At 29.1% G+C, this 26,965-nt stretch overlaps 3 protein-coding genes across 5 annotated transcripts; all 3 read left to right on the plus strand.

Moving 5' to 3' along the window:
- The first annotated feature begins 9,270 nt into the window (after positions 1–9,270).
- On the plus strand, positions 9,271–11,751 carry LOC100527335 (transport protein Sec61 subunit gamma). Of its 3 annotated transcripts, none has more exons than XM_041005852.1 (4): positions 9,271–9,375; positions 9,744–9,871; positions 9,961–10,076; positions 11,401–11,705. In XM_041005852.1, the coding sequence occupies exons 2-3, from the start codon at positions 9,778–9,780 to the stop codon at positions 10,074–10,076; spliced, it is 210 nt and encodes a 69-aa protein (XP_040861786.1). In that variant the 5' UTR covers positions 9,271–9,375; positions 9,744–9,777; the 3' UTR covers positions 11,401–11,705.
- Positions 11,752–16,725: 4,974 nt separating this feature from the next.
- LOC100789824 (protein transport protein Sec61 subunit gamma) lies at positions 16,726–18,728 on the plus strand. The gene is made up of 3 exons (XM_003519357.5): positions 16,726–16,913; positions 17,003–17,118; positions 18,489–18,728. The coding sequence occupies exons 1-2, from the start codon at positions 16,820–16,822 to the stop codon at positions 17,116–17,118; spliced, it is 210 nt and encodes a 69-aa protein (XP_003519405.1). The 5' UTR covers positions 16,726–16,819; the 3' UTR covers positions 18,489–18,728.
- Positions 18,729–19,990: 1,262 nt separating this feature from the next.
- On the plus strand, positions 19,991–25,817 carry LOC100790882 (indole-3-glycerol phosphate synthase, chloroplastic). The gene is made up of 10 exons (XM_003519358.5): positions 19,991–20,723; positions 20,936–21,196; positions 21,300–21,476; positions 22,832–22,906; positions 23,016–23,060; positions 23,158–23,322; positions 23,881–23,959; positions 24,784–24,866; positions 24,962–25,030; positions 25,548–25,817. Exons 1-10 carry the CDS (start codon positions 20,583–20,585, stop codon positions 25,632–25,634), a joined length of 1,182 nt encoding a protein of 393 aa, XP_003519406.1. The 5' UTR covers positions 19,991–20,582; the 3' UTR covers positions 25,635–25,817.
- Positions 25,818–26,965: the final 1,148 nt, after the last annotated feature.

A 26,965-nucleotide genomic window follows, 5' to 3' on the forward strand; every position in this document is an offset into this window, starting at 1 on the left:
CCCTTTTCTCTCTCTCTATCTCTCACTCTTAGTTATTAATTATAAACCCAAACAAAGTGCATGATACCCTTTTAGTATTCTTAATTACTCTTTCCATTTCCATATCCTGGCTACAAATATATATATATTATGGTCTTAGTTCTTTAAGGCATCAATCTGCAGCATAGTCATGAGCAAGAACAAGAACAAGAAAAAGAAGTTCATGGATGGCACTAGTGGTGAGAAAAATGCCATTGCAATTCATGTGGGGTCAGTGGAGATTCATTTTCAACGGTTTGATGATGTTTTATGTCATCATGGGTATAAGATATGGTTTTGAGGACGAGGATCTCGTTGTTTCTGGTAGAGAATTCACCAGTGGAGGAAGATTAGGCGTACATGGGAAAGCCAGGCATTTCTTCTTCACCCTCTCATCAACTTAATTGTTCCTTAATTTTAATTTCTATAACAGTAATATTTATTTGTGTTGCATAACTTGCAATTGATGACGATCACGTATTTCACTCTTGTTAATTATATTTTGTCGGTTCAGTGAGTCTTAGAGATAGTTACAGCTAGAAGACATATTTGTAAACGGTTTTAGGACATCAATTAATGGTCATCAAATTAAAAACACTGAAATAAAATTTGTGGCTGGTTTTCCAAGTCTCTCTTCATTTGCATGTTGCTCTCTCTTTCTCTCTTATTTCTTGTGTCCAAATTTCTACTATTGATTAATTAGGCATAAAGGAGCTAGCCAAATTATTTATATATGTCTTTTGTTTCAGATTTTGTCTGTTCAGATTTGAATGCTTTAATATAAGGATAATTTTTCTGACTCATTTGCAAGACTATATTTGGGGTGAAATCTATATAAATTAGAAAGTGGTGAAACATATAACAGTTTCTGCTAAATTGCTAAAAGCCTAAACTTCGTTTTCATGATTCGCTGCCTAATTTTTCCAGCATTAGTTTGTCGGTAACACGGCAAATCATTTGACTCTTATTTCTCTGTTTTGATAATTCAAAAACCCACCTAACTATACTTTGCATGTGTATCAAGGAAAAGACGATTTAACCAATGGGATAGACCACTAGTTGGTGTAGTAATTATCGATGTGCATGTGCGTTGCTTATTCAGATATTTTATGCTCATTCTTATAAGAATTCATGCTCCTAAATGCACCAATTTATATAAGTGTTAATTTGATATTCAGATAAAATTGGTTTGGATAAATAATTAATTCATTTTGCGTTAAATTTGATGTAATTAAATTCATTATTATTTGTTTGATTATCGGATTTATATAAGACTTTCATATCTGACACCCAAATCCTGAATGCAGTCTCTCCGTTAACATTTTGTTTGTTATTTCTAAAACTTTTCTATCTTCTCCTCCTTACTACTTTTTTTAAGAACTCCTTGATCAAATTATTACAAAATGGTTTATGTTCCGTTTATATATATCTATTTTTTTTGTCTTCATGTTTTAGATAAAAAAAAAATATTAACGAAGATGGAGAAGCTAGCTAGCCTAACTATAGAAAGAGCTAAATGTTAATTATTTAATTAGTAAGTAATGTTAATGTTTTGGAATTGATGTGATTATTGTCTCAAATCATAGAATAATAAGAAATCAATAATTTACCTTGTAATGATAGAAATAAATTTTAAAAGGATAAAATATATTTTTAATCTTAATAAATACTATATTTTAATTTGGTTTTATTTCCAAAATGTTAAAATTACTAAAATAATCGCGAATGTGGCATGCATATATCTAATCATTTGTGTCACGCATTATTATCTTATAGTTGTAGGCTGACATGACATGCCACTATCAAGTAATAATAAATCCTATTTAAAAAAAATTATGCTAAGTTAAAAAACAGTTGAATGACCAAACTAAATATAATTATAATTATAAAAGCTTAATAAAATCAATTTCAAAATTATAAACATAAAATAAATTATATCAAAACAAATTACATTTGTATCGTAAAGCTTACGAACAAATAAAATACCTTGTGAAATCTTCAATATGAAATGTACTCTTAAATTATTATTTTTAGACAAAATCTTCAAAATTGACTTGAAAGAAAAAAACACGATTTAAATTTTGAAATTGTTCACATGAATAGAGTTTTGTTTAATCATTTCGTATGACTCAATTAAAGATTAACTTTTTTATGAACAAGATTAATTTCATATCTATATCAACAGAAATACTTAATCATATGAGATACATCTTTGATTATACCTGAGGAATTGACGCGAGAATAAGAAACTAGAATTTTTTTTTAAAAGGGATAAGAAACTATGAATACTCAGTGATTATTACATATCAGTTAAATCTACGAGGATTAAAGTTTATGCTGCCTTATTATAAAATTTGGTGGGGGCTACATCTTTAATATTTGATGTCGGAACCACTACGTTCCCGTTACCAAACATATTTTCTTTTAAATATTGGATCTTCACCTTTCATTATATATATATATATATATATATATATATATATATATATATATATGTGTGTGTGTGTGTGTGTGTGTGTGTGTGTGTGTGTTACAAACAATGTGGAAAAATCCTTCCTATTCTATTTGGTTAAGAGGACGAAGAAAAAATTAAAGAGGATGAGATAAAAAAAAAAAAAAAAGTGTCATTATACTGTTTTCTTGCGTTTGTAGTCTGTTTTCCTTTTCTTAATGATAAAAAAAAATGAGTAAATGGTAAAACACGAAAATGGTCAAATTGATAATATATTTCAATTTTTTTAAACTTAGTTTTACTTTCTTTCAAATTAAATTAATTTCCTGATATTAGAAGATAAAGTTGAGAGAAGGCAGAAGGGAGGTTTTAGGGTCTGTTTTATTTACTTTTCACACTTTAATTTTAAAAACTGTTTTCGAAAATAATTTTATACTATTCATCAGTTAATTTTTCATATAAGATTTATCAAATTTTGGAATTTTTTTTTTTAAAATTAATGTTTTAGAAAGAAAAAATTGAATCTTATATTGTAGTCCTCTCTCTCCTCCTCCCCCCCACCCCCCTAGAATTTGCTCATCCCCTACCATAATTTCAAGCAAATAGTTAAATACATAAAAATGATTTTCTTAAATGATGGGAAATTTTAACATTCATATGCTATCAATGTAAACAATTTTACATAATCAAAATAATAATTTTTAATTAAATCACAGTATAAAAATTATTTCCATTATCAGTACATTCTAATTAATTAAAATGTGGGGAAGAAAAGAATAAAGTACTTTATTATTGTCTTAACCTTCTCTGTTTACTTATATCATCATCATGGTGCAAGGTTATATATAACACTCCTCTAAATCTTCATATCAATTTTGTTTAATTCCTATATAAAAAAAAAACAGTAATAAATGCTGCACTATACTTTAGATTTTTTATGCATATATAAATTCTTGTTCGTGGTAGAAGGTATGCAAGAGCTAATTAATCCTTTTCAGAATTATACGGCAAACATTACGCCCGAGGAAGTTGTTGACTTTCATTTTCCCTGTTGATATTCTTAATTAAGTTAATTGTCTCTAGTTATTTGACATTTATTTTCTTTTCTTTAATTTTAATTTCTCTTTAAAAAAATCAATTTTAATCAACTTAGAGCATTTATCAACTCACTGTCAAAATGGGATTAACTTCCAAAAAAATCACCATTTTAGCTTGTTTGTTTGAACGAATATTCCTTTATATAACACAACTTGCAAATACCTGGTCCATTGCCTGGATAGATATGAATATAGTACATGTAAAAATTAATCAATTAATTAAAAAAAATATGTATGTAAGTTAATATTGATTTGATTTATAGAATTTTTATTATTATGTAAAATATAAATTGAGATACTAAAATACATATATTTGACATTTCAGGTTTTGGAAAGTTTTAAATAATTTTGATTTGATATAAGATTATTTTGATGGTAATTTTAAAATATATATCTTTTTGTTCCTAATATTAATTGAAAAATTGAATATTAAATTAACGTGTGTGTGTGTGTGAATAAGAATGTGTATTTGCATGAAAATAAAAATAATAATTTTGATATATTATTGGTGCAAAGAATTTTAGATTATAAACTAATTAAAATTATCTCAATTGTATCTTTTAAAATCATTACAATACATATATCAATAGTTTTGTCATGCATAACATATAATGCTACTCCTATAGGATTAAAAAATGATGTAAATGTCCATGTATTTTGATTAAATTAAATTAAAAATATGTATAGAAATGATAATTCATTTTCATGAATAGAAACTGGAATGTTTTTTATAGGGTAAATTGAATACATGCCATCACAGTTTGCATATATAATACACGAACACGAAATTGAAAGGTTATGTCATGTACATGTCATTTGCTAGACTGGCTTTTGCTAATAAACTTTTGAGGTGTTTGGGATTGGGAACAAGAGACATTGAACGACAGAAATGCCTGGAATTCTGTACGCGATTAATTAAAGCTTGTCAAACAGGGTTTTGTTTAATTTTGACATTGTGTTCCATCCTTTTCACACATGGATTTAACAATTTTGTCCCTATATGTCTCTCTGACTGTGTGCACGTGTTTGCTGCTTGTTTCTTGAATTCAGAGGTAATTGACTTGATCTTTGTTTTGTTGAATCCAAAATTAGGGTTTTCTTGGATGCCTTTTTCTTGGAAAAGTTTGACTGATTCAAACTAGACTAAAGAAAGAAGAGTGATGAATAGTGATGAAAATCAACGAGTTTGCCCCAGGTTAGTTGTGTTACAGTCTCCTGTGAAATTTGACACCATGACCATCACAGATTTACAATTTTCCCCCTCTTCAAATGCTACTCTTTTAAAAGAAGAAGTGAAGTCAAAATCCACGGGTAGAAATGAGACATTAATGCAGCTCACAAGCTGGAGATGACTATTAATTAGCTATAGCTAGGTTCATTAACGATTCGTTGCTACATGTATTGTTCTTATGATAGCTTATTTTTTAGTATATAAAAAAACATTTTGATAGAGGATCTGATACAATTACATTTCAAATTAATAATCCATCCTTTTACAAGTAACCAAGCTTCTTTATTTTGTGTATACTGAAGGTATTTTTAAAGTCGACTATCACATAATAATCCCTTCAAGTAAGTAAACAAAAGTATGAGTTTTTACTAATGTTTTTTTTTTAGTAACAACTCATACTTCCTTTGTTCTCATGCATGTCTGTATATAATTTAGAATTTCGTTTCTTTACACCTGCATTTCTGATTATGTCAAACATTTTAGATGTGAGTACGTGTGGGTACATTGTGATCTGAAGAAACATGTTTTCTATTCTTGAGTATGTAGCAATTAGACTTTAGAAGAACCTTTCTACAAATGACTTATATATAGATATCATCTTTTTTTAAGACAGTAATTTCTCAAATTTTTTATTTTAGCCTTTGCATGCAAATGTAGGTTATAGTTTAAAACATTTTTGCATAAGCATTTTCAGTATGAACTCACTTTGTCTTCACGTGTATTAGTTATTTTGTACAGATAAAAAAAATCAATAAAAAAATAAAAAATAAACAATTTTATAAAATTAACATTATTATCATATTAATTCATTTTTAGTTTTTGGTATTTATCTTTAATATTATAAGAAATATAAGTAAAAAATAATTAATATTACATTAAAAAAATTATTATTTTCTAATTTATTTTAAAATATTAAATAATGATTATTATGCAACAAAGAGAGTATTAAAAGGCTCACTGCTTGCTAATTAATGTTGATGAAAAATAGAGGCTACGTTACGATAGTCAACGTTATCTTTTATATTAGTGCTGACCAAGCTTGTGGATCGATGCTATATTTTAATTTAGTATTGGTCACTATGGCAGAGGTTCGCAAAATAAATATGTGATGTCGTAAACTTAGCCCTGATTCTGCTATTAGCAACCTCCTACCAATATAGGTGAATATGCATGCTTATATATCTTTCATGTAGCACGAACAAAACACACTTACAATCCGAAGGTTATCATAAGTATCAAGGAAGAATTGTGAAAATCAAACAAAGATAATATAGTAAATGAGTCTTTACCCCTACCCTTTTCTTAGTGAAAATGGTTGAAGCCTGGAGAGGTTCTCTAAGAAAGTTATAACATGGTGAGTTGCTTGGAGAAGAAAGTACAGGAATTCTCATGTTGAGTCTAAAAAGGCATTGGCAAAATAATACTTGTATTTTCAAATAGTACCATTCCGATTAATTGCATCAAATAAAAATTCAGATTAATTACATTAATCGGAATAATCATATTTCTTAATTAAAGTATAACTTCCAGACATAAAGAGAAAATACAATAGTCACATAATTATAGTTAAAATTATAGTGCAAATGATAGTTTGATAGAGGTGTTTCCAATAATAGAAAATTAGGATTTATTTTACATCTAAAATATAATACAACAATAATAAATAAAGAAAAAATAGATTTATAATAGAAAATTATAATTTATTTAATTTTCATTTAAAATATACTACAATAATAAATAAATAAATAAATAAATAAATGTGTATTTGGATATATAGTCTTGAACAACAAATTTTCTTTAATAGTGTGACAGTTTACATGTATCTATTTATAATATTAAAAATATATGAATTTGGGCCTTTTCAAAAAATAAATATTTTATTTTAAATAATTTCATATCTCTTTGTCTTTATATTTAAAAATAAAAATTATTTCATATATTGTTATGTTAAGAAATTTCTTGATATATAACAAATATAATTTTCAAATAATCACCTGACTAATTATAAACACATTTCTTGATATATATAGCAATAGAAACTTATTCTTATTTTATATGGACAACTTTCACATTTATAAACACATATATAAAATAATATAATTGGTTTGTATTAATTATATTTTTGGTGCTAGTAAAAAATATAATAGTATTCCACTAAATTATATATTTACTTACATTAAATTTTCTAATTTAATTATCAAACTAATTATTTTTTTGTAAAGATTGAAAGACTCATTTGTGTGTGATTATATAGATTTAATACTAAACTGATACTAAATTTATCATAATTAATCTACTAATCAAGATAAGAGTCTAACAACACTCTTAAAAGTATGAAGTAATATCTTTTGCCTTCAAGAACTATTAGAAGAATAATATAATATTTCATTCCATCATTTACCATTCAAGACTAACTATAGAGTATAATATTATTATCATACTTTAATAAGTTAACACATTATATTTATTAATAAATAATTTAAGAAATTTTTTTCTTCTTTCGTTTATTTTCCTAGCCAAGGTTTTAATTATATTATAAAGTTTAAACTCATTATCAAGAGTTGATGAATTTCTTTTTGATTAATCATTAATTCTATAAGCATTTAATCATATCCAATCTTTATTTAACTAATGTCTTAAGATAGTGTTCGAAATTAAAATATAATAAATAACTTATTAATTACTATAATAATCTCAGGTAAATATATATATATATATATATATATATATATATATATATATATATATTTATTCTTGAGAACATTTTATTCAAATGTTAAGGTAATATTAATCATTAAAAATTTTCAATTGAGTCATTTTAATAAGAACATTCACATATATATCATTTATATATGTAATTTAATAAATAAAATTTATTAATCTTTATTCAATAAAGATCATCCCATACATATTGATCTATACATATTAATGATAATATTGATGCCCTATTAACAATTATCTCACGATCAAAAAAAATTTAAATTATAATTATTAATAATTTGTTTCTCATTATTATAATCTCTATCATAATAATAACTCTAGTTTTAATCAAAACCTTATCAAATTAACAATTTAATAAAATAATAAATATGATAATAAAATAAAAAATATTCTTTTACTAAAATTAATAATTTGATAAATTAAATCTTAAACATACACGTTTATTTCCACCAAGAAGACAATTCAAAGATTCTCACATAGGCAGCATATACGATAAAATGAAAGAATTAACATATTCTATGAAAATCGATTCCACCTATTTGAAGCTACAATTCCTAAACATTACCGAAGAGAACTTCAAAAAATCAAGAAAATCAACAGAATCATGAAAAATAAATCATTATAGATAAAAAAAAATAATAAAGGGGGAGTGAATCGGAATAAGATAATTAGAAAAAAAGTATCGGTTAGCATTTTGGGTTTTGACATAAGAGAATGAATAGCATCTAGAAAAAAAAAAGGGAGTTGAAATATGAAATGAATAAATGAAAGTGAAATACAGAAGGGTAACATAAAAAACTGCTCGCTTTGATTTTCAAACAAGAGAGTGGAATAGAGGAAAGTGGCTGAAAAAATTGGAATTTAGGATTTTGAGACAAGGAGTTGAACAGAGGAGAGTGCTACAAAATGAGAGGTTAGTTAACTTTTTTAGAAAGTTTTTAATTTAAAAAAGATAACTTAATAATTAATTTTATACAATTAAATTTTACTATACATATATGTTAAAAGATTTTAGAGCAAATTATTCTTGTCTTTCCCAATATAGAACTTATTACACTCAAGCTCAATCGATATTGGATCTCTCTAGCGAAACCAAATTTATTACACATACAAAAGTTATGTTAACCCTAGGATGTCATGTGTTGTGCTCATGTATTTTAATGAAAATTTCTGTCCAAAATGACACGTTTTCACTTTGATGTTTTTGTTTTCAACCATAAGTTCAAGAACACCTCAAGAAAGCTTCAAAACCGCAGTTTCAATGCACATAATAAACAACATAAATAAATCATCAACACAAATCTAAACAGAGCTCTGAATGAACAAACACTTTATTTAGCACATTTAGAAATAAAAAATGTTATTTGGAAACATCAATAATATTATTTATTTAGTTGTTATAATTTTAAAACTTATTATTTTAATCTCTATAGTTAATAAATTAAATTTTTTAATTTTTCAAATTTAATAAATGAAAATTTTAATTTCTGAAGTTTATATTTAATTCTTAAGAATCTTTTGTTGTTAAATTTTTTTAACTAACAGAATTAAAATTAAAAAAAAAATTAACAATAAAATTTTTGAGAATTAAAATATAAATTTCTAAGAAATAAAAATTTTACTTACTAACGCTGGAAACTAAAAAAATAAATTTAGAAACTACATAAAATAAATAAGTATTAAACGAAAGTTAAAAAAAAGTTCCCAGATCATGCTTTTAAACAGATAGGATTGAAAATCTTGCAAATCTCTCATTTTTTTGGTAGATCTTACGGCATCAAATCCCTGGTTGCTTTCGCAGATCGCTCCCTTTTGCAACTCCAACTCCCTTCTCTTGATGTCCACCATCAGAATAGGTGTGCTCCTCTCCTCCAAGGGGACTGTGATGGTTAAGGTCAGACAAAAATTCATGGATGAGATCCAACTATAATAACTCTTAATCTCATCAAAACCTAGTGTAATTCGTTCAACATTTTACACTAAAAATGCATATTTTATTTTTCTTAAATTTATTATATTTTTATTTTGTTCTTATCATTAAATGAATAATGTTTTTTATATCATTTTTGTTAATTTGTTTATATTATTAATGAATAAAATCAACGCACGTTTTGTGATTAGGTAAAAATCTCCGTGCATATATATATATATATATATATATATATATATATATATAAAAGTAAAACTCTTTCAACAAAAAATCGAATCCCATTTTAATTCTCAGATCCAAGCTTGGGAGACAGAGAAAGAGAAAGAGAATGGACGCCATTGATTCTGTGTTCGATCCGCTGAGAGAATTCGCAAAGGACAGCGTGAGGCTCGTGAAGCGCTGCCACAAACCCGATCGCAAAGGTGAAACCCTAATCCCAATTCTCCTTCTTCCCTTCCACTTCGATTCGAGTTGTGGATCCTTATTTTTCCGATTCTTTTTTGTATTTTAGAATTCTCCAAGGTTGCCGTCCGTACTGCAATTGGTTTCGTCGTGATGGGATTCGTCGGTTTCTTCGTGAAGATCATTTTCATTCCAATTAACAACATCATCGTCGGATCTGGTTAGGTAAATTATATTTCTTCACACAAAAATGTTTTTTTTTTTTTTTTATATTCTACTTTTTGGCTACTTGGATCTCTCTGTTTTTTACCTGCTCAAATCACAGATTTCGATTTGAATTTTTAATTTTTGTGTAAATGGTTTTAAAAATTCATTCGAATGCCTTTTGTGGTTGACTGATTGGGAAGAAGTATTGTTTCAGCTGTTAGCTTCATTTTCTCGTGATTGCATGTAACATTAGCAACTTGATATGAAGTGAATATGGCTTTGATTTGATGTATAAAGGATGTGTAAACAGTAAGGAATAAGCGAAGCGAAATGGATCAATGTAGAACAGAATAAAGTTACCATGTCTCTTGTTTGGATATTTTATAAACAGTGAAATTGAAAATAAGTAAGTTAATCAAGGGTGGTCTGTTTGAATACATTTTATGGCGTGTCAAGGAAGCGTGATGAATTGGAGTGGTTAGGATTATTGTTTAATTAATGACAGAAAGAAAGTTTGTTTGTCTGAATATTGTACAAATTAAGATCAACTTGTATTTTGTCTGCCGTTTTCGTCCTTACCAGATCATACTTTAGAAGATTGCCAGCTTAACTTTCTTCTTATGTGGTATGTTTGTTTTCTTTGATTCCGGCTTCCTGATGGGCGCTCAAGATGAATCCATGTCTAATGAAGCATTGACGTTGAACTTGATTGAGTTTCAAATCAAACACCATATTTCAGTGAACTTTATGATCGCTCTATTTGTTTTAAGGGTTTATAACTTTGCTAGTTTTTCCCTTATCATGAATGCTTGCTCATTGTTAATTACCAACCTTAATTGGCAGGTGACTTTTGTTTCTTTTTTATGACTGTTATAGTTTATGTTGTTTTTGCTTATTTTAAATGGTATTGCTTTTGATGTAAATCGTAAAATTTGTCTGATACGCTAAATAAGTAGATGAGTTGATTGATTGCATTGTAAAATGGTTTTCTTAAGATAAGGTGATATGATTTCATATTCAAACGTCTTGGGGAGGAACTACACTATTGGTACTTGTGTAACAGTGTAAGAGAGCTTACGCATATCTATCCCCTTGGGAGCCTTTGACACTTTTTCTATAATGAGAGAGTAATCAACTTTTGTCTAGGACATTTTTATGGAATTTCTACATTCTTTGAAAAGCTTTTATAGATAATCTGGTTTTTGTTAGTAATTCAATGCTCTTTTAATCTTGTATTTTGTCTGATGTGACTTGTGAAATGTTGGCTGTGTTATTGATGAAATTTGTCTTGATCAAAGTGTGCTGAATGAATGAACTAAATAACCCTTTGTTTTCTCTGCAGGATGAAGGGAACTACAATTGCCTCAGAATTCAGGTTGTCAAGCAAAAGGAGGTAGACAGAGTTCCCACATCAATAGATCATTTTATGCCCCCAATCTTAGTTCTGTTTTCATTTTTGTTTTTTCTTATATCTGGAAGCGTTACTTTAGATGTAAAATTTTATTTATCCTTTGTTAGACCTTGACACATTGTTTTGATTTAGGATAAGGAGGAAAAAACAATGGTCAAACCTGAAACTTGATTTGATTCTATGTTGACTTTGCTTTCGAATTTATTTATGATGGCTGTTTATTGGCCTTTGCAGAATAACGTTTTGTTTCATTTAGCAAGAATCTGCAGATAAATTTTTCAATGATGCCACTCTCCTTGTCTTTATGGTTTACTTTACTCAGGTCCATCATATTTGTACCCAACAGTTTGAGACTTGGCCTTTTTTTAATCACTCAGAAAAATATAAAAGCAACAAAAGTAATATCTGCATTGCTTTTAATTCAAACTCAAAGCATGCAAAATGCACTAACTACAAATGAAAAAATTTTAGGCTTAGCTGTAAACTTTCATTTATAAGTGGTACCAGTTCCACTATTGGACAAAGGCATAAAATTGGAAGTTATTAGGGACTATTTTCACTAACAACTCAGAGAAAGGGAAGGTTGAAAAAATTGTTTGATTCAAAGTACGAGGGAAATAATCTTAATGGAGGAAAAGAAAAGGAGGAGGAGAGGAGAAGAGGGGAGGGGAGAGCTAATGGCTTGCTAAATTACCAAGCTAGGGTTATGGTGTAACTTGTGCTTGTGAAACCCCAATTTCCAATATTATCTTGAACTCTCGTTTTTACTCAATGATTTAGAATTGTCGGCTCAAAAGGAGATATATTCTAATCGTCATTAGACAGAGACTAGAATATAAGTTGTACATTCGTTTATATAATTAAGACAATATAGTCAATGAGTCTTTACTCCTAACTTTTTGTAAGCGAAAATGGTTGAAACCTGAAGAGCCTTTCTAAGAAAGTTAATATGGTGAGTTGCTTGGAGAAGAAAGTAAAGGAATACACATCTTGAGTCTAAAGAGGCATTGACAAAATAATACTAGTACTTGTAAAATGTTTGAGTTAGTAGAAATATACCAATACTTGAACGCAGTCTTGAGTTAAAACGAATCAATATAAAATAATCTTTGCGTAGTTATCTTTTTCCTTATCTCTTTTACAAATATATTTGAGGTTTTCATAGAGTTTATGTTTGATAAAAAAAGTTTGTCTAAGTGTGAAAAGGTTATTATCAAATCTTCATTTAAACTGTTTTTATAAAAGTTTTGAGCATAGTCTACTTATAAGATGATTTAATGATTCGGAAAATTTACCAAAAAAATTTAAAATATTATCTAACCCTCTTTTTTGTGCTTTCATGTGACTTACATTATAAAACAAATTATATAATGAACATTAAATATTAAATAATAGGTTAAATTGTGCAATTTTGACTCCCTGTTTATAATAAGATAATCATGCCTTTTACTTTCGATATATATATATATATATATATATATATATATATATATATATATATATATATATATATATATATATATATATATATATATATATATATATATATATATATATATATATATATATATATATTACTAATAAAGATGATAGGAATTTTTAGTTTTCACTTATTTTTGTTAAATTTCCCTTTAACTGTATACTTTTATTTTTATAAAATTAATTACTCACTTTTATTTTCTATTGAATTTCCCCTTCCAATTTCCTCTTTTATTTTATATTTTATTTTAAAATAATATAAAAATACAAAATTCCCCTCTTTCTCTTCCTGTATATAACATTTACATATATTATATAACAACTTAATTATCTATTACTTTTAGAGTTGAACAGATATAGACTATCAATGTAAAATTATTCTAAACTGTAAATCAGTTAGTTTTTTTTATTTTACCACATCAATTATATTATTTTAATTAAAAATAATAACCTATAAATAAGAAATTGAGTTTGGAGATGGGAAAGTGGGACAGAGTAAGATGGAAAAAAATGGGGGATTTGAATTTTGAGAAAAGAGAAGTAAGGTAGAATGAATGAGTGTCTAGAAAAAATGGAAGTTAAGGTTTTAAGATGGAAAAGAGCAGAGGAGAGAATGACCAGAAAAGGGCAGATGGATACTGGCCAGAAAAAGTAAGGAGCTGGGGTTATGACTTATGACATGGGGCGAGTGGAGTGCAAGTGGTCCAAAAAAGTAAAAAAAAAAAAAAAAAATTTATTCTCTAAACTTTCGATCAAAATTTGATTTTAATTTCTATAGTTTTAAATTGATTAATTTGGTTTTTATACTTAAAAATAGGTGCACTTAATTTCTATACATTGATGATTTGGAGACTAAATAGTTTTTTTTATCGGCAATTAAATAGGGATAAAATTCATCTATTTTTTTTAAGTATTAGAGATTAAATTGATTGATTTGAAATTACAGAAATCAAAATCAAGTTTGACTGAAATTACAAATATCAAAAACATATTTTGTTAAAAAAATAATAAGGGGTTAGAGTTTTGAGATTGGGGAGTGGGGAAGAGGATGTTGCCGAGAAAAACAAGGATTGTGGTTTTGAGATGGAAAATAGGATAGAAGAGGGTGGCAAAAAAAATGAGGAATTAGGGTCTCTTAATTAATGGCAAAAAAACCAAAGTCAACATTTGTTTATGTCACCGTTTTCTACTCCACTTTTCTCTATTGATTTCATATTTCGAACCCTCTTTTTTTTTTTTTTTTTTCTAGCTACTCTTCATTCTCTTATGTCAAAACTCAAAATGTTAACCACTATTTTTTCCTAATTACCCTATTCTGCTTAACCCTCCCATTATTTTTTTCATCTATAATGATTTAATTTTCATCGATTCTGTTGATTTTCTTGATATTTTAAAGTTCTCTTTGGTAATGTATACGAATGGTAGCTTCAAATCGGTGGAATCGATTTTCATCGAATATGTTAATTCTTTCATTTCTTCTATATGTTGCCTGTGTGAGAATCAATGAATTGTGCTGCACTTTGACTTTATCTAAAATCGTGTCACTATTTTATTTCCTCTCTATGTTTGGAAGTTATACTTTAATTAGGAAATGTGATTATTCTGATTAATGTAATTAGAATAAAAATAGTGGTTAAAATTTTGAGTTTTGACATAAGAGAATGAATAGTAGATAGAAAAAAAGGGTTGAAATATGAGATGAATAGAGGAAAGTGGAGTACAGAAGGGTGTCATGAAAAAAATGTCTTGCTTTGGTTTTGAGACGAGAGTAGAATAGAAGAAAGTGGCTGAAAAAAAATGGAATTTAGGATTTTGACTATTGAGACAAGGAGTTTAATAGAGGAGAGTGCTGTAAAAAATGAGACGTTATTTAACTTTTTTTAAAAGTTTTTTATTTAAAAATAATTATTTAATAATTAACTTTATATGATTAAATGATTAAATTTTGCTATACATCAATGTCAAAAGATTTTTTACACTAAAAATACATATTCTATTTTTCTTATATATAATAACATAATATATGATAAAAACTTATTATACTTTTATTTTATTCTTATCATTAAATGAATCTTATTTTTTTATATTATTAATGAATAAAAGCTATATTTTTATATATATATATATATAATTTTGGTAAATAACAAATTTTGTCCCTAAAAATATAGGCCGCTTACAAATTTGTTTCTAAAAGAAAAAAAAGTTTTTGCAAGAGTAAAAATATGACAAATTCATCATTTTATTAACTTTGTTTTATTGATGTTAATGGATAAGTTTATGTGAAACATCGAGACAAAAAAATGTCAAAAAAAATTTGCTCACGTGGCCTTTATTGCTTGCCATTGTCTCCATCGAGATTCTAAAGTGTATTGATTCGGATTGGAGCCTCCATCCTCCCTTTTTTAGATCTAGAAATCGTAACCTTCCTTTCTCAAACCGAAAAACACATGGACGTTGTCGACACTCTACGACAACCACCATTCAATGATGATACCATTGTCAACCCAATCCATTAAAACAATACAAACCAATACAAGAGATGTGCAAATAAAATGAAAAAAAAAGACAAATAAATAATAAGATCGAAACCCCAAGTCACCTATGTAAGCGCGACCATGGTTGTTCTCATGCCCCTCGCCGTTAACAATCACTTGTATTAAGCACTTTTGCTCCTTGCATTAAGCCACCATTTTCTCGTTTTTGATCTCTAAATGTTGCAACCCTTAGTCACTTGATCTATCAATTATTTTATCATAACACTATCTTGGCCAACAACCTTGATCTCAAATTTTGGATTTTGATTTTTGGTCTTATATTTTTGTTGTTTGTATTTTGGGTCTCGGATTATGTATTATCCTCTGTTTTGGGGTTTCGATTTTAGGTCTCAGATTTATATTGTTTAGGTTTTTGATTGTTTATAAATCTGGTTATGGTTACAGGAGAGAGGTAGAGATGACATAGATAATAACAACTACGTTCTACAAAATCCAACTAATGATGCAGTTGTGTTTGTGTTGTTTATGTGCGGAGGCTCACCGACGAGGGTGTAGGAAAAGATAGGTCGAAGCTGCAATTGAAGTCCGACTAAGCACAAACTTTCCAGTGCCAATTCTATCTCAACAATCTATAGGTGCCACGTAGTCACAACACTTAACATTAATGAAAGACTTAATGATGAGATAAATTTGTCACACATTGTACACTTTTGGGACTAAATTTTATTTTTGAATTTATCATAGATAAATTTGTTAACGTCTTACATTTTTAGAGATAAAAATGACTATTTATTCAAATAATTTTTTAAATAATTATTATAAATGAATAAACTCAACTAAAGTTGGACAAACGAGTTTGGACTTGTGAGCTACACGCGAAACTCCTAACCCCCACGACATATAAATAATATTTTGAACCTGTTTTCAGCAAATAATTTTTTTCATTAGGCAACTCGTGGTTAATTTTTAAAATGATTTAAAATTGAACAAATTTTACAATTTAAAATTTGTTTTTCTTTTTTAACTTTTTTTGTCAAATGTAACTTGTTTTTCTTTTTTAACTTTTTTGTCAAATCCGATAACTATGTGAGATGAATACAGACTTAAAAAAATAACAAACCCTCAATAATGTGGACTTTGGGGACACTCATAAGTTGTTGTAAACTTGGGGAGACGGATTTAGCCGCATGTCCACTCTACAGTCAACGCACGTTTTGTGATATATATATATATATATATATATATATATATATATATATATATATATATATATATATATATATATATATATATAAAAGTAAAACTCTTTCATCAAAAAATCGAATCCCATTTTAATTCTCAAATCCAAGCTTGGGAGACAGAGAAAGAGAAAGAGAATGGACGCCATTGATTCTGTGTTCGATCCGCTGAGAGAATTCGCAAAGGACAGCGTGAGGCTCGTGAAGCGCTGCCACAAACCCGATCGCAAAGGTGAAACCCTAATCCCAATTCTCCTTCTTCCCTTCCACTTCGATTCGAGTTGTGGATCCTTATTTTTCCGATTCTTTTTTGTATTTTAGAATTCTCCAAGGTTGCCGTCCGTACTGCAATTGGTTTCGTCGTGATGGGATTCGTCGGTTTCTTCGTGAAGCTCATTTTCATTCCAATTAACAACATCATCGTCGGATCTGGTTAGGTAAATTATATTTCTTCACACAAAAATGTTTTTTTTTTTATATTCTACTTTTTGGCTACTTGGATCTCTCTGTTTTTTATCTGCTCAAATCACAGATTTCGATTTGAATTTTTAGTTTTTGTGTAAATGGTTTTAAACATTCATTCGAATGCCTTTTTTGGTTGACTGATTGAGAAGAAGTATTGTTTCAGCTGTTAGCTTCATTTTCTCGTGATTGCATGTAACATTAGCAACTTGATATGAAGTGAATATGGCTTTGATTTGATGTATAAAGGATGTGTAAACAGTAAGGAATAAGCGAAGCGAAATGGATCAATGTAGAACAGAATAAAGTTACCATGTCTCTTGTTTGGATATTTTATAAACAGTAAAATTGAAAATAAGTAAGTTAATCAAGGGTGGTCTGTTTGAATTCATTTTATGGCGTGTCAAGGAAGCGTGATGAATTGGAATGGTTAGGACTATTGTTTAATTAATGACAGAAAGAAAGTTTGTTTGTCTGAATATTTTACAAATTAAGATCAACTTGTATTTTGTCTGCTGTTTTCGTCCTTATCAGATCATACTTTAGAAGATCCCCAGCTTAACTTTCTTCTTATGTGGTATGTTTGTTTTCTTTGATTCTGGCTTCCTGATGGGTGCTCAAGATGAATCCATGTCTAATGAAGCATTGACGTTAAACTTGATTGAGTTTAAAATCAAACACACCATATTTCAGTGAACTTTATGATCGCTCTATTTGTTTTAAGGGTGTATAACTATGCTAGTTTTTCCCTTATCATGAATGCTTGCTCATTGTTAATTACCAACCTTAATTGGCAGGTGACTTTTGTTTCTTTTTTATGACTCTGTTATAGTTTATGTTGTTTTTGCTTATTTTGAATGGTATTGCTTTTGATGTAAATCGTAAAATTTGTCTGATACACTAAATAAGTAGATGAGTTGATTGATTGCATTGTAAAATGGTTTTCTTAAGATAAATTCTACTGCCGTTATTTTCAAACGAACATACATGACAATAAGGCGATATGATTTCATATTCAAACATCTTGGTGAGGAACTACACTATTGGTACTTGTGTAATAGTGTAAGAGAGCTTACGCATATCTATCCCCTTGGGAGCCTTTGACACTCTTTCTATAATGAGAGTATGTAATCAACTTTTGTCTAGGACATTTTTATGGAATTTCTACATTCTTTGAAAAGCTTTTATAGATAATCTGAGTTTTGTTAGTAATTCAATGCTCTTTTAATCTTGTATTTTGCCTGATGTGACTTGTGAAATGTTGGCTGTGTTATTGATGAAATTTGTGTCTTGGTCAAAGGGTGCTGAATGAATGAACTAAATAATCCTTTGTTTTCTCTGCAAGATTAAGGGAACTACTATCGCCAAAGTAATTCAAGTTGTCAAGCAAAAGGAGGCAGACAGATTTCCCTCATCAATAGATCATTCTATGCCACCAATCTTAGTTCTTTTTTCATTTTTGTTTTTTTCTTGTCTCAGGAATCTTTACTTCCTTTAGATGTAAAATTTTATTTATCCTCTGTTGCACCTTGACACATTGTTTTGATTTAAGATAAGAAGGAAAAAACAATGTTGAAACTTGAAACTGTAGTTTTATTTTGATCCTATGTTAACTTTGTTTTCGACTTCCTTTATGATGATTGTTTATTGTCGTTTGCAGAATAACGTTTTGTTTCATTTAGCAAAAATCTGCAGATAAAATTTTCAATGATGCCACTCTCCTGGTCTTTATGGTTTACTTTACTCAGGTTCATCATATTAGTACCCAGCAGCTTGAAACTTGGTCTTTTTTTTTTTTCACGACTCATACCTTACATCTTGTTTAAGAAATCTCATCTTAATTTCACTTGGATTATCGATATGATAATTTTATTTAATATCATATAATTATTTTTGTCTCTCATTGTATAACACTGATAATATTTGGAATTTAGAATTTTATAAATGTCATCTTTGTATTTCTGTGATGATCAACTCTCATTTCACGAAGGAACACTGTCAGAATTTTTTTATAGAATATATATTAATTGGTTAAGAAAAAGATTTTAGAATCACTAATCTTTCAAAATAATGTAGATTAATAATCCATTCAAAGATACACACTAATTCTCACAACAATTTTTTTAAAACCTGTGTGGCAATAAACTGCTAATAATAATTTTTTGACTGATATGCTAATAATAATTTTTTGACTGATATGCTAATAATAATATAATTCATATTTTTCTATAAAAAATGTAACATTAGTTTTAAGCAGTATTAATCACATAAAAAATGTACCCCCCAAAAAATACAAAAGTACCAAAAAATTCTCATAAAAATATATACTAATGTACCATAAATTCACATAAATTAAGTGATTCAATACAATTGGTTAACTAGTGGAAATTAAAATTGAATTGTTTGGATATTATTATTTAAGTTTGATTTTGACGAAAAATCTCTTTCTCCGAGTAAACAAGAAAGTTAAAAAAAAAACATTATATATATATATATATATATATATATATATATATATATATATATATATATATATATATATATATATATATATATATATATAAAACTGTCCAGCAGCTTGTCACTGGACAGTGAAACATTATTTTACTCTTTCTTTTTTCTTATTTTGATTTTTAAAAAGCCTCACACTTTAATACATTCATTGTCTCTTACACAACGATAAACAAAGTTGTATGCATTGATATATTAAACAGAAAAGTCCACCCATATTTTACATGGTAGGTACAGAAAATCAATTTTAATGAAAGTAAAATTCTAAAATATAAAAAAAGTGCAGAGCCAAAAAAATTGATACAAAAGAAATGAGAGAATCCACATATTTGATTTTCACACCTATAAAATTTTATTAGATAAAGACAATTACATATCACAAATGAGATAAATATCCAGTGAGTTAAGAGGTATTCGTACTCCGCTGCAATGAAAACAAAATCCAGATCATAATATAAAACGAGCAATACTTGGAAGTGAAAAAAAAGACACAGGTCAAAATTAATGTAATTGTTAAAAATAGTCTCACATCATATAATTCATGAACATAATAAGTACTCATATAAATGGATAGACTATTCTCTTATATTCTCTTATAAACTGATTTTTAAGAAGACGTTGATGCACTATAAAATTTAACAGTAATGCCCTTCAATTTTAATTTTGTGCCATTTTTAGCTCTTCACAAGTGCCAATCCAATCCCAGCCGGTGCAGAAAAACCATGAACACGCCGTGGCGTCGGAATTGAATGCGCGCGTGCGCACGTGTCAAACGCGACGACAGTTTTCTTCTCCAATTCAATACTACTACTACTACTATTACTATAACATAGACGGCGTGTTCTTCTTTCAAAACCCGGTTCATCTTTCTTTTTTGTTGCTGCCATATTCCTCCCATTTTTTTTCCTTCCTTCAATCTGCTGCTTCAATGGAAGGTTTGGCTTCTCTCAGGGTTCCCTTTCAGACCACCCAATTCCACTCTTCCAGACCCAGAACCTCTATTCTTCCATCCCAAGCCATTTTTTTCCACAAAAGAAGCTCCTTTTCATCCTTTTCTGCTAGTGCCCAGGTGAGATTTTTTTTGTATCATTTTGCAACCTTTTATCGTGTCTTCTTATGTATTAATATGGGTCTCTCTCGGTTTTTTGTTTTGGGAGTTGGGGGTTGAGTGATAATGGAAATGGGCAAGTATATAATTTGGGTTCAATTGGGGATGTATGAATGCTGAATTTTATGTTATGATGACTGCTTGTTGATTTTGTCATGTGGGTTTTGAGTTAGGTGGAGTCTAATGATGGTTCAGCTACAGTAGCCACACCTGGTGAATCTGTGACAGAGGCTCTGAAAACTAAGGAGTGGGAGGTGGGAATGTTCCAAAACGAGGTTGCAGCTAGCCAAGGTATAAGAATAAGGAGAAGACCACCATCTGGACCCCCTTTGCATTATGTAGGACCCTTTCAATTCAGGTTGCAGAATGAGGGAAATACTCCCCGGAACATTTTGGAAGAGATTGTGTGGAACAAAGACACAGAAGTCTCGCATGTATTGTGATTGATTTTCTTGGTGCTCTATTGTTCTTTATATATATGTTTTTTTTTCCAACCAAATAGATTGAATGTATTACTGGGGACTGTGTGATTTTCAGCTTAAAGAAAGAAAACCCCTCGGTGTGCTGAAGAAAGCTCTCGAAAATGCACCTCCTGCTAGGGATTTTATTGGTGCTCTAAAGGCAGCCAACGAACGAACTGGACTGCCAGGGTTGATTGCTGAAGTGAAGAAAGCGTCACCAAGTAGAGGTATCTTGAGAGAAGACTTTGATCCAGTAAGTTTGCGTTGTTTTCCTGTACCATTTTTACGGATAGAATTGTTATCTCTCTACTTTATTTGTAATTTTATGAAGTTCGTTTTTGATGTAATGTGTGAAATGTTTTAACTGGCTGACACCCCATTTCTTCTTGTTGGTTAGAGTTAGTCTATACAATTTTTATTTCATTTTAGGACTGTTAAGGGGTTTGAGGGGGTATTGTGTGTTGGTGAATAGAATGTAGAAGCTGTTGATGTTGGAGGTTGTTTGGAGTGAAGATGTTGTTGTTGTTCACAGAGGTGGAAGGATTCTCTGTCATGAAGATGCATCAGTTGTTCGGAGGTTTCGATGGGATGAGTGTTAAAAAAAATAAAAGGCTTAAATATTTGGATGGCTGGTGTGGAAAGATGGAAATTGGTAGTTAGCTTAGCTCAATGTCAGATTGCGGCGTCAACATGTTGGCAGATGAGTGTGTAATATCAAGTCAGTGGGATTACTTATATAGGCATTTAAACAAACACTATATGGGTACACTGTTAATGTCAGGCTACACAAAAAATTGTGAGATGTGTCTAATTTTAATTGTAATAATTCCTGTGACACACGAGTGATGAGTTTTACTCGTGAGGTTGTATAGCTTTTATTGGACTGTTTTTTAGCCTTTAGGTGGGACAGGGAATATCTGTCTGTTTTAGTCTAGCTTGCTGTTGAGCTTTATATTATGCAGCATCATGTTTTGTATAGAGTCTTTTTGTGGGCACCTTTTGTGCTCATTTCAAGCATTCTTATATCAATAAATTACTTTGCTTATAAAAAAAAATATTTCATTTTTATTTGGCTTCGTGACTGACACCCAATTGCATCTAGTTGGTTAAAGTTAGTCTATTCAATTTTATTTTTTATTTTTATTTGGCTTCCTGAATCTACCTGTTATAGAATAAGTGCTTGATCTGAGTCATGTTTGCAGAGATAGGTCTTAAATTGTTTTTGATGCATATCAATTTCTTCTCCTTTTTGCATCTCAAGCTTTTTGCTTCTCCTAATTAATTTTTTACCCCTTTGAGATGCATGCCCATCAAAATAAATTCCTTATCTCAAATCTATCATAGACTCTCTGTTCACTCCTACAATTATTGCATTTATGAAGTCAATCCTATAGTTTTTTAATTTTATCTTCTGTAAATAAGGACCTGTTCTAAATTTATTGTATCAGTCAGGAATATGTTATGTTTTCTCATTGAGTATCTTGATCTCTTAGTATTGTTGTATCAGCCAATGTATCATGCCCTTCAAGCAACTTATTTGACACTGTTGTTAGTTTGTATTTCTTCTCTTCATGGTATATGTCACAATTTTAGAGGTTTCTGTGATAGGTTGAAATTGCTAAAGCTTATGAGAAAGGTGGAGCAGCATGTCTAAGTGTTTTGACAGATGAAAAGTATTTTAAGGTAGACCAACACACCTGGAATTTGTTACGTGTACTGCTAGATAATATTTGGCTGATTCAGTACTAAGTGATATTGCAACAAAATTAACTCTATCTTAATATTGGTCCAGGGAAGCTTTGAAAATCTTGAGGCAATAAGAATGGCTGGCATAAAGGTTTGTTTTATGAATTGCATAGTCCCTGATATTGGATTTATTATACCATTTAATGCCTTTTGTAGACCATGTTGATGACTCTGGACAAAATATGCAGTGCCCTTTGTTGTGCAAAGAATTCATCATAGATGCATGGCAACTCTACTATGCTCGAACTAAAGGTGCAGATGCAGTCCTTTTAATTGCTGCTGTTTTGCCTGATCTTGACATCAAATACATGATCAAGATATGCAAATTACTGGGATTGACTGCACTTGTTGAGGTACGATTGGTGCTTTTTTTATTTGTTTCCTAAATTTGAATGACATTCAACTTCAACATTAACAAAACTTTTTAAGCTTACTGACATCTGGTGTTTAATATGAATTTAGTCCTCATGTTATGTTGAGTTTATCCCATTTTGTGTAAACTTGGTCCTAAAGTGGGCCACTTTGAGTTTTGATTAGTGCAATGTATAAACTGGGAACCTCTTTAATATAATGATTCTGTACATGATAGCAAGAATTAAAGTGTATTATATTTAATAGTATAGAATCTTTAGATTGACGAGGCCTATGTTGGAACCAGACACGAACCAAATTAGCTTCATCAAAACTTTGGATTCGCATGACTGATTTGATGATTATGATACCTGCAGTCCTTGTCTGTATTCAGTACTTATGTCAAGATACAAAAGTTGTCAATATAATTTTTCTAGACGAATCTGTATGCTATGTTTCCTTATCTGTGCTTACACCATAATTATAGGTCTACCATGCAGAATCTTTTATTTCCTGATGAACACGAGGATTTTTTGACATTTTATGTTGCTTGTTCACAGGTTCATGATGAGAGGGAATTTGATCGTGTTCTTGCAATTGAGGGGATTGAACTTATTGGCATTAACAACCGTAATCTTGGTATGTCTTATCACTCTTCTCTCTCTGTTCCCCCCTCCTACTTTTTTTCTTTTTTGATGAAATGGTATCTGGCTTCACTTAGTAATAGTATTTCAAATTAAATCCTTTTGATGTTTGATCTGCTTGTTTTCCAGTACCTCTCCAGTTGGATGTGTTTTTTATTTTTACTTTTGCTTTCATTTTCTGTATATTTTTCCAGTTTCTTCATTAATCTTCTTCATCTTTCTTATCCTTCTACATGGATACATTATCACTTTCTCAAATCCTAATTGTACCTTATAACAACAATCTTTTAGATCTCATAAAACTTTGAAATGATACAAGTATTTTTACCTGTATACTTTATGCTATTGCTTCCCTCCGGCAACAATTTTTTTCTGGCTTAATTGTGTACTTTTGGGCTTTTTAGTTTGAACTATGTGGGATTTTAATCCCTGAAGCTTTTTCTTAGCAAAGTTGTGCCTTGGTGACTTGTTGGTCATGGGTTCGAATCCGGAAACAGCCTCTTTGCATATGCAAGGGTAAGGCTGTGTACAACATCCCTCCCCCATACCTTCGCATAGCGAAGAACCTCTGGACAATGGGGTACGAAGTTTTTTTAAGCTTTTTCTTAGCAAATTAAGTTCCTTTATTTTTAAAATCAAGAGTACTATTACGTTTTTTTTTTTCCTTTTTCCCTTTACTTTGTTTTCTTTGTCATGCACACACCGGGCTGAGAATGCTAATAATTTACTACTTATTTTATCCTTTTGTCCCAATGTCTGAATATTTAAACTTGAGGATCTGACTCATCAACTGTGGCTTTTTCATATTGGGGATTGCAGAAACATTTGAGCTGGATATCAGCATCACAAAGAAGCTTCTTGAAGGAGAGCGAGGCAAAATAATCCGTGAGAGAGGCATAACTGTATGTGGCCTTTCCTTTGTTTAGACCTACTCGAAAGAAATATCATTTTATTTTGAATATCAACATCATGCTGATGATTTATATGGTTTGTTTAGATGGTTGGAGAATCTGGTCTGTTCACCCCTGATGATATTGCCTATGTTAAGGAAGCTGGTGTTAAAGCTGTAAGTATTGCCAATGACATTTCTACTCTAATTAAACACCTGGGAAATGGTAATTGAAATATTCAACTTCTTCCTAATCCTAACAGCAACCTCAATGACAATTCTAAATACCTTGTATGTGAGTCAGTCACATAAAATGTGTCACGGCCATGCAGTTTTGGCAAATTGTAAAAGCGATATAGGTACTAACAGGATTTTTGGAGCTACTAACATATGATACAGAATATAGTGGTGTCAGCCAAATTACTCATCATATACAACCATATCCTTGCAATCATGTTGTTTGTTGCAATTTTAATAATAATGAGTAAAACAGTTGTTAAATTTCATTAGCATATATTTGCCAACTGTGCCATATAAGGGGATTACTCAGGTTACCACAACTATCTAACATTTGTTACATGTAGATAATATTTAGTACATTTTCCAACACTTATAGTAAACCAACAATCAGCAGATGTTTCACATTATTTTACTCTTATCAGACACAATTTTTTACTCTTACTTTTTTTTTCAGATATTGGTTGGAGAGTCTATTGTAAAACAAAATGATCCTGGGAAGGGAATCAGCAATCTCTTTGGCAAAGATATCTCTTTGGGTTGAAGTGAGCTATCTTTCTTGAGATATATAGGCATTGGACATGACAGATTTTGATAAGGTTCTTGATTTGATGCTTTCAACCTTTGCTTGTACCAAATTATCATAACCTTGTCAACAACAGACTTGTACCTAAATAAACTTTGAATGTTTAATAATACTTTGCAAATAAATGATATCATTTTGGGACGATTGTTGGCGACAATTCTTCTGTGTCCTTAACTATGCATTTCATTTTGAAAAATTATATAGTAGATGTTATAACAAGTTCGAGTAAGTGTGTTGTAATTATACAAAAAGTTGTGATGTTGTATTATATAAACAATATATATGTTGTAGGTGAGATAACCTCATTAGCTAGGATAGGCGTTGATGTTTATTGAAAGAAAGTAATTATACTCTCAAATTTTATCTTTACAACTTTTACAGTCCGAAGTAGATATGAAAATGCTTTAATGTTTAAAAGATTTGTGCAAGTTTGAGTTTGTTCAGAAAATAAAAATATAACATGATAATTTTATGTTATTTTCAATATTAAATAAAAATATTTATGCGTAAAGCCGTAAATAAAATTAGATTAATATGAACTTAAAACAATATATTTTAAAAGAGGAATTAAAAGGTGTTTTTAGTGTATAACGGGATTTTCAGAATTATGTACCATTTGTAAACATAAGCTAAAATAATTTTTTAATTTGATGGAGGCCATTCAGTTCTTTTATTGAAAATCTTGTGGGGTATTTTATTGAGAAACTTTTTATAATGACATTGAAATAGATAAATTGTTGTCTCTATATATAAAAGTCATATTATAGAAAAGAAATGTAAATTTGGATTGAACAAAACACAAAGGATCAAGATTTAGTATTATGTAATTACTTATAAGTGATTTTTTAACATTAAATTTTAACTCTTTATATATGATTATATAATCTCGATTCTTATTCTATATATATATATATAATGCCCTCTCTATATATATTTATATAAACTTCCCTTTAACTTTGTTTTTGAAAAAGAATTACATCAACTGTGTTAATGATAATTTCTGACTGAACTGCATGCATTAATGATAATTGTTTTTTGAAATTCACACACACACACACACATATATATATATATATATATATATATATATATATATATATATATATATATATATATATATATATATATATATATATATATATATATATATAAAGGTCAATTTTAATATTATATTTTTTATATAAATTTAGACCCTAATAATAATACTAATAGTTATAGAAGTATCATACTAGAAATACTTAATGAGGTTAATCAATTCAAAATTTTAACAATATCATATAATTAAAACT

Source organism: Glycine max, chromosome 2 (genome assembly GCF_000004515.6).
Source record: "Glycine max cultivar Williams 82 chromosome 2, Glycine_max_v4.0, whole genome shotgun sequence".
Lineage (NCBI taxonomy): Eukaryota > Viridiplantae > Streptophyta > Magnoliopsida > Fabales > Fabaceae > Glycine > Glycine max.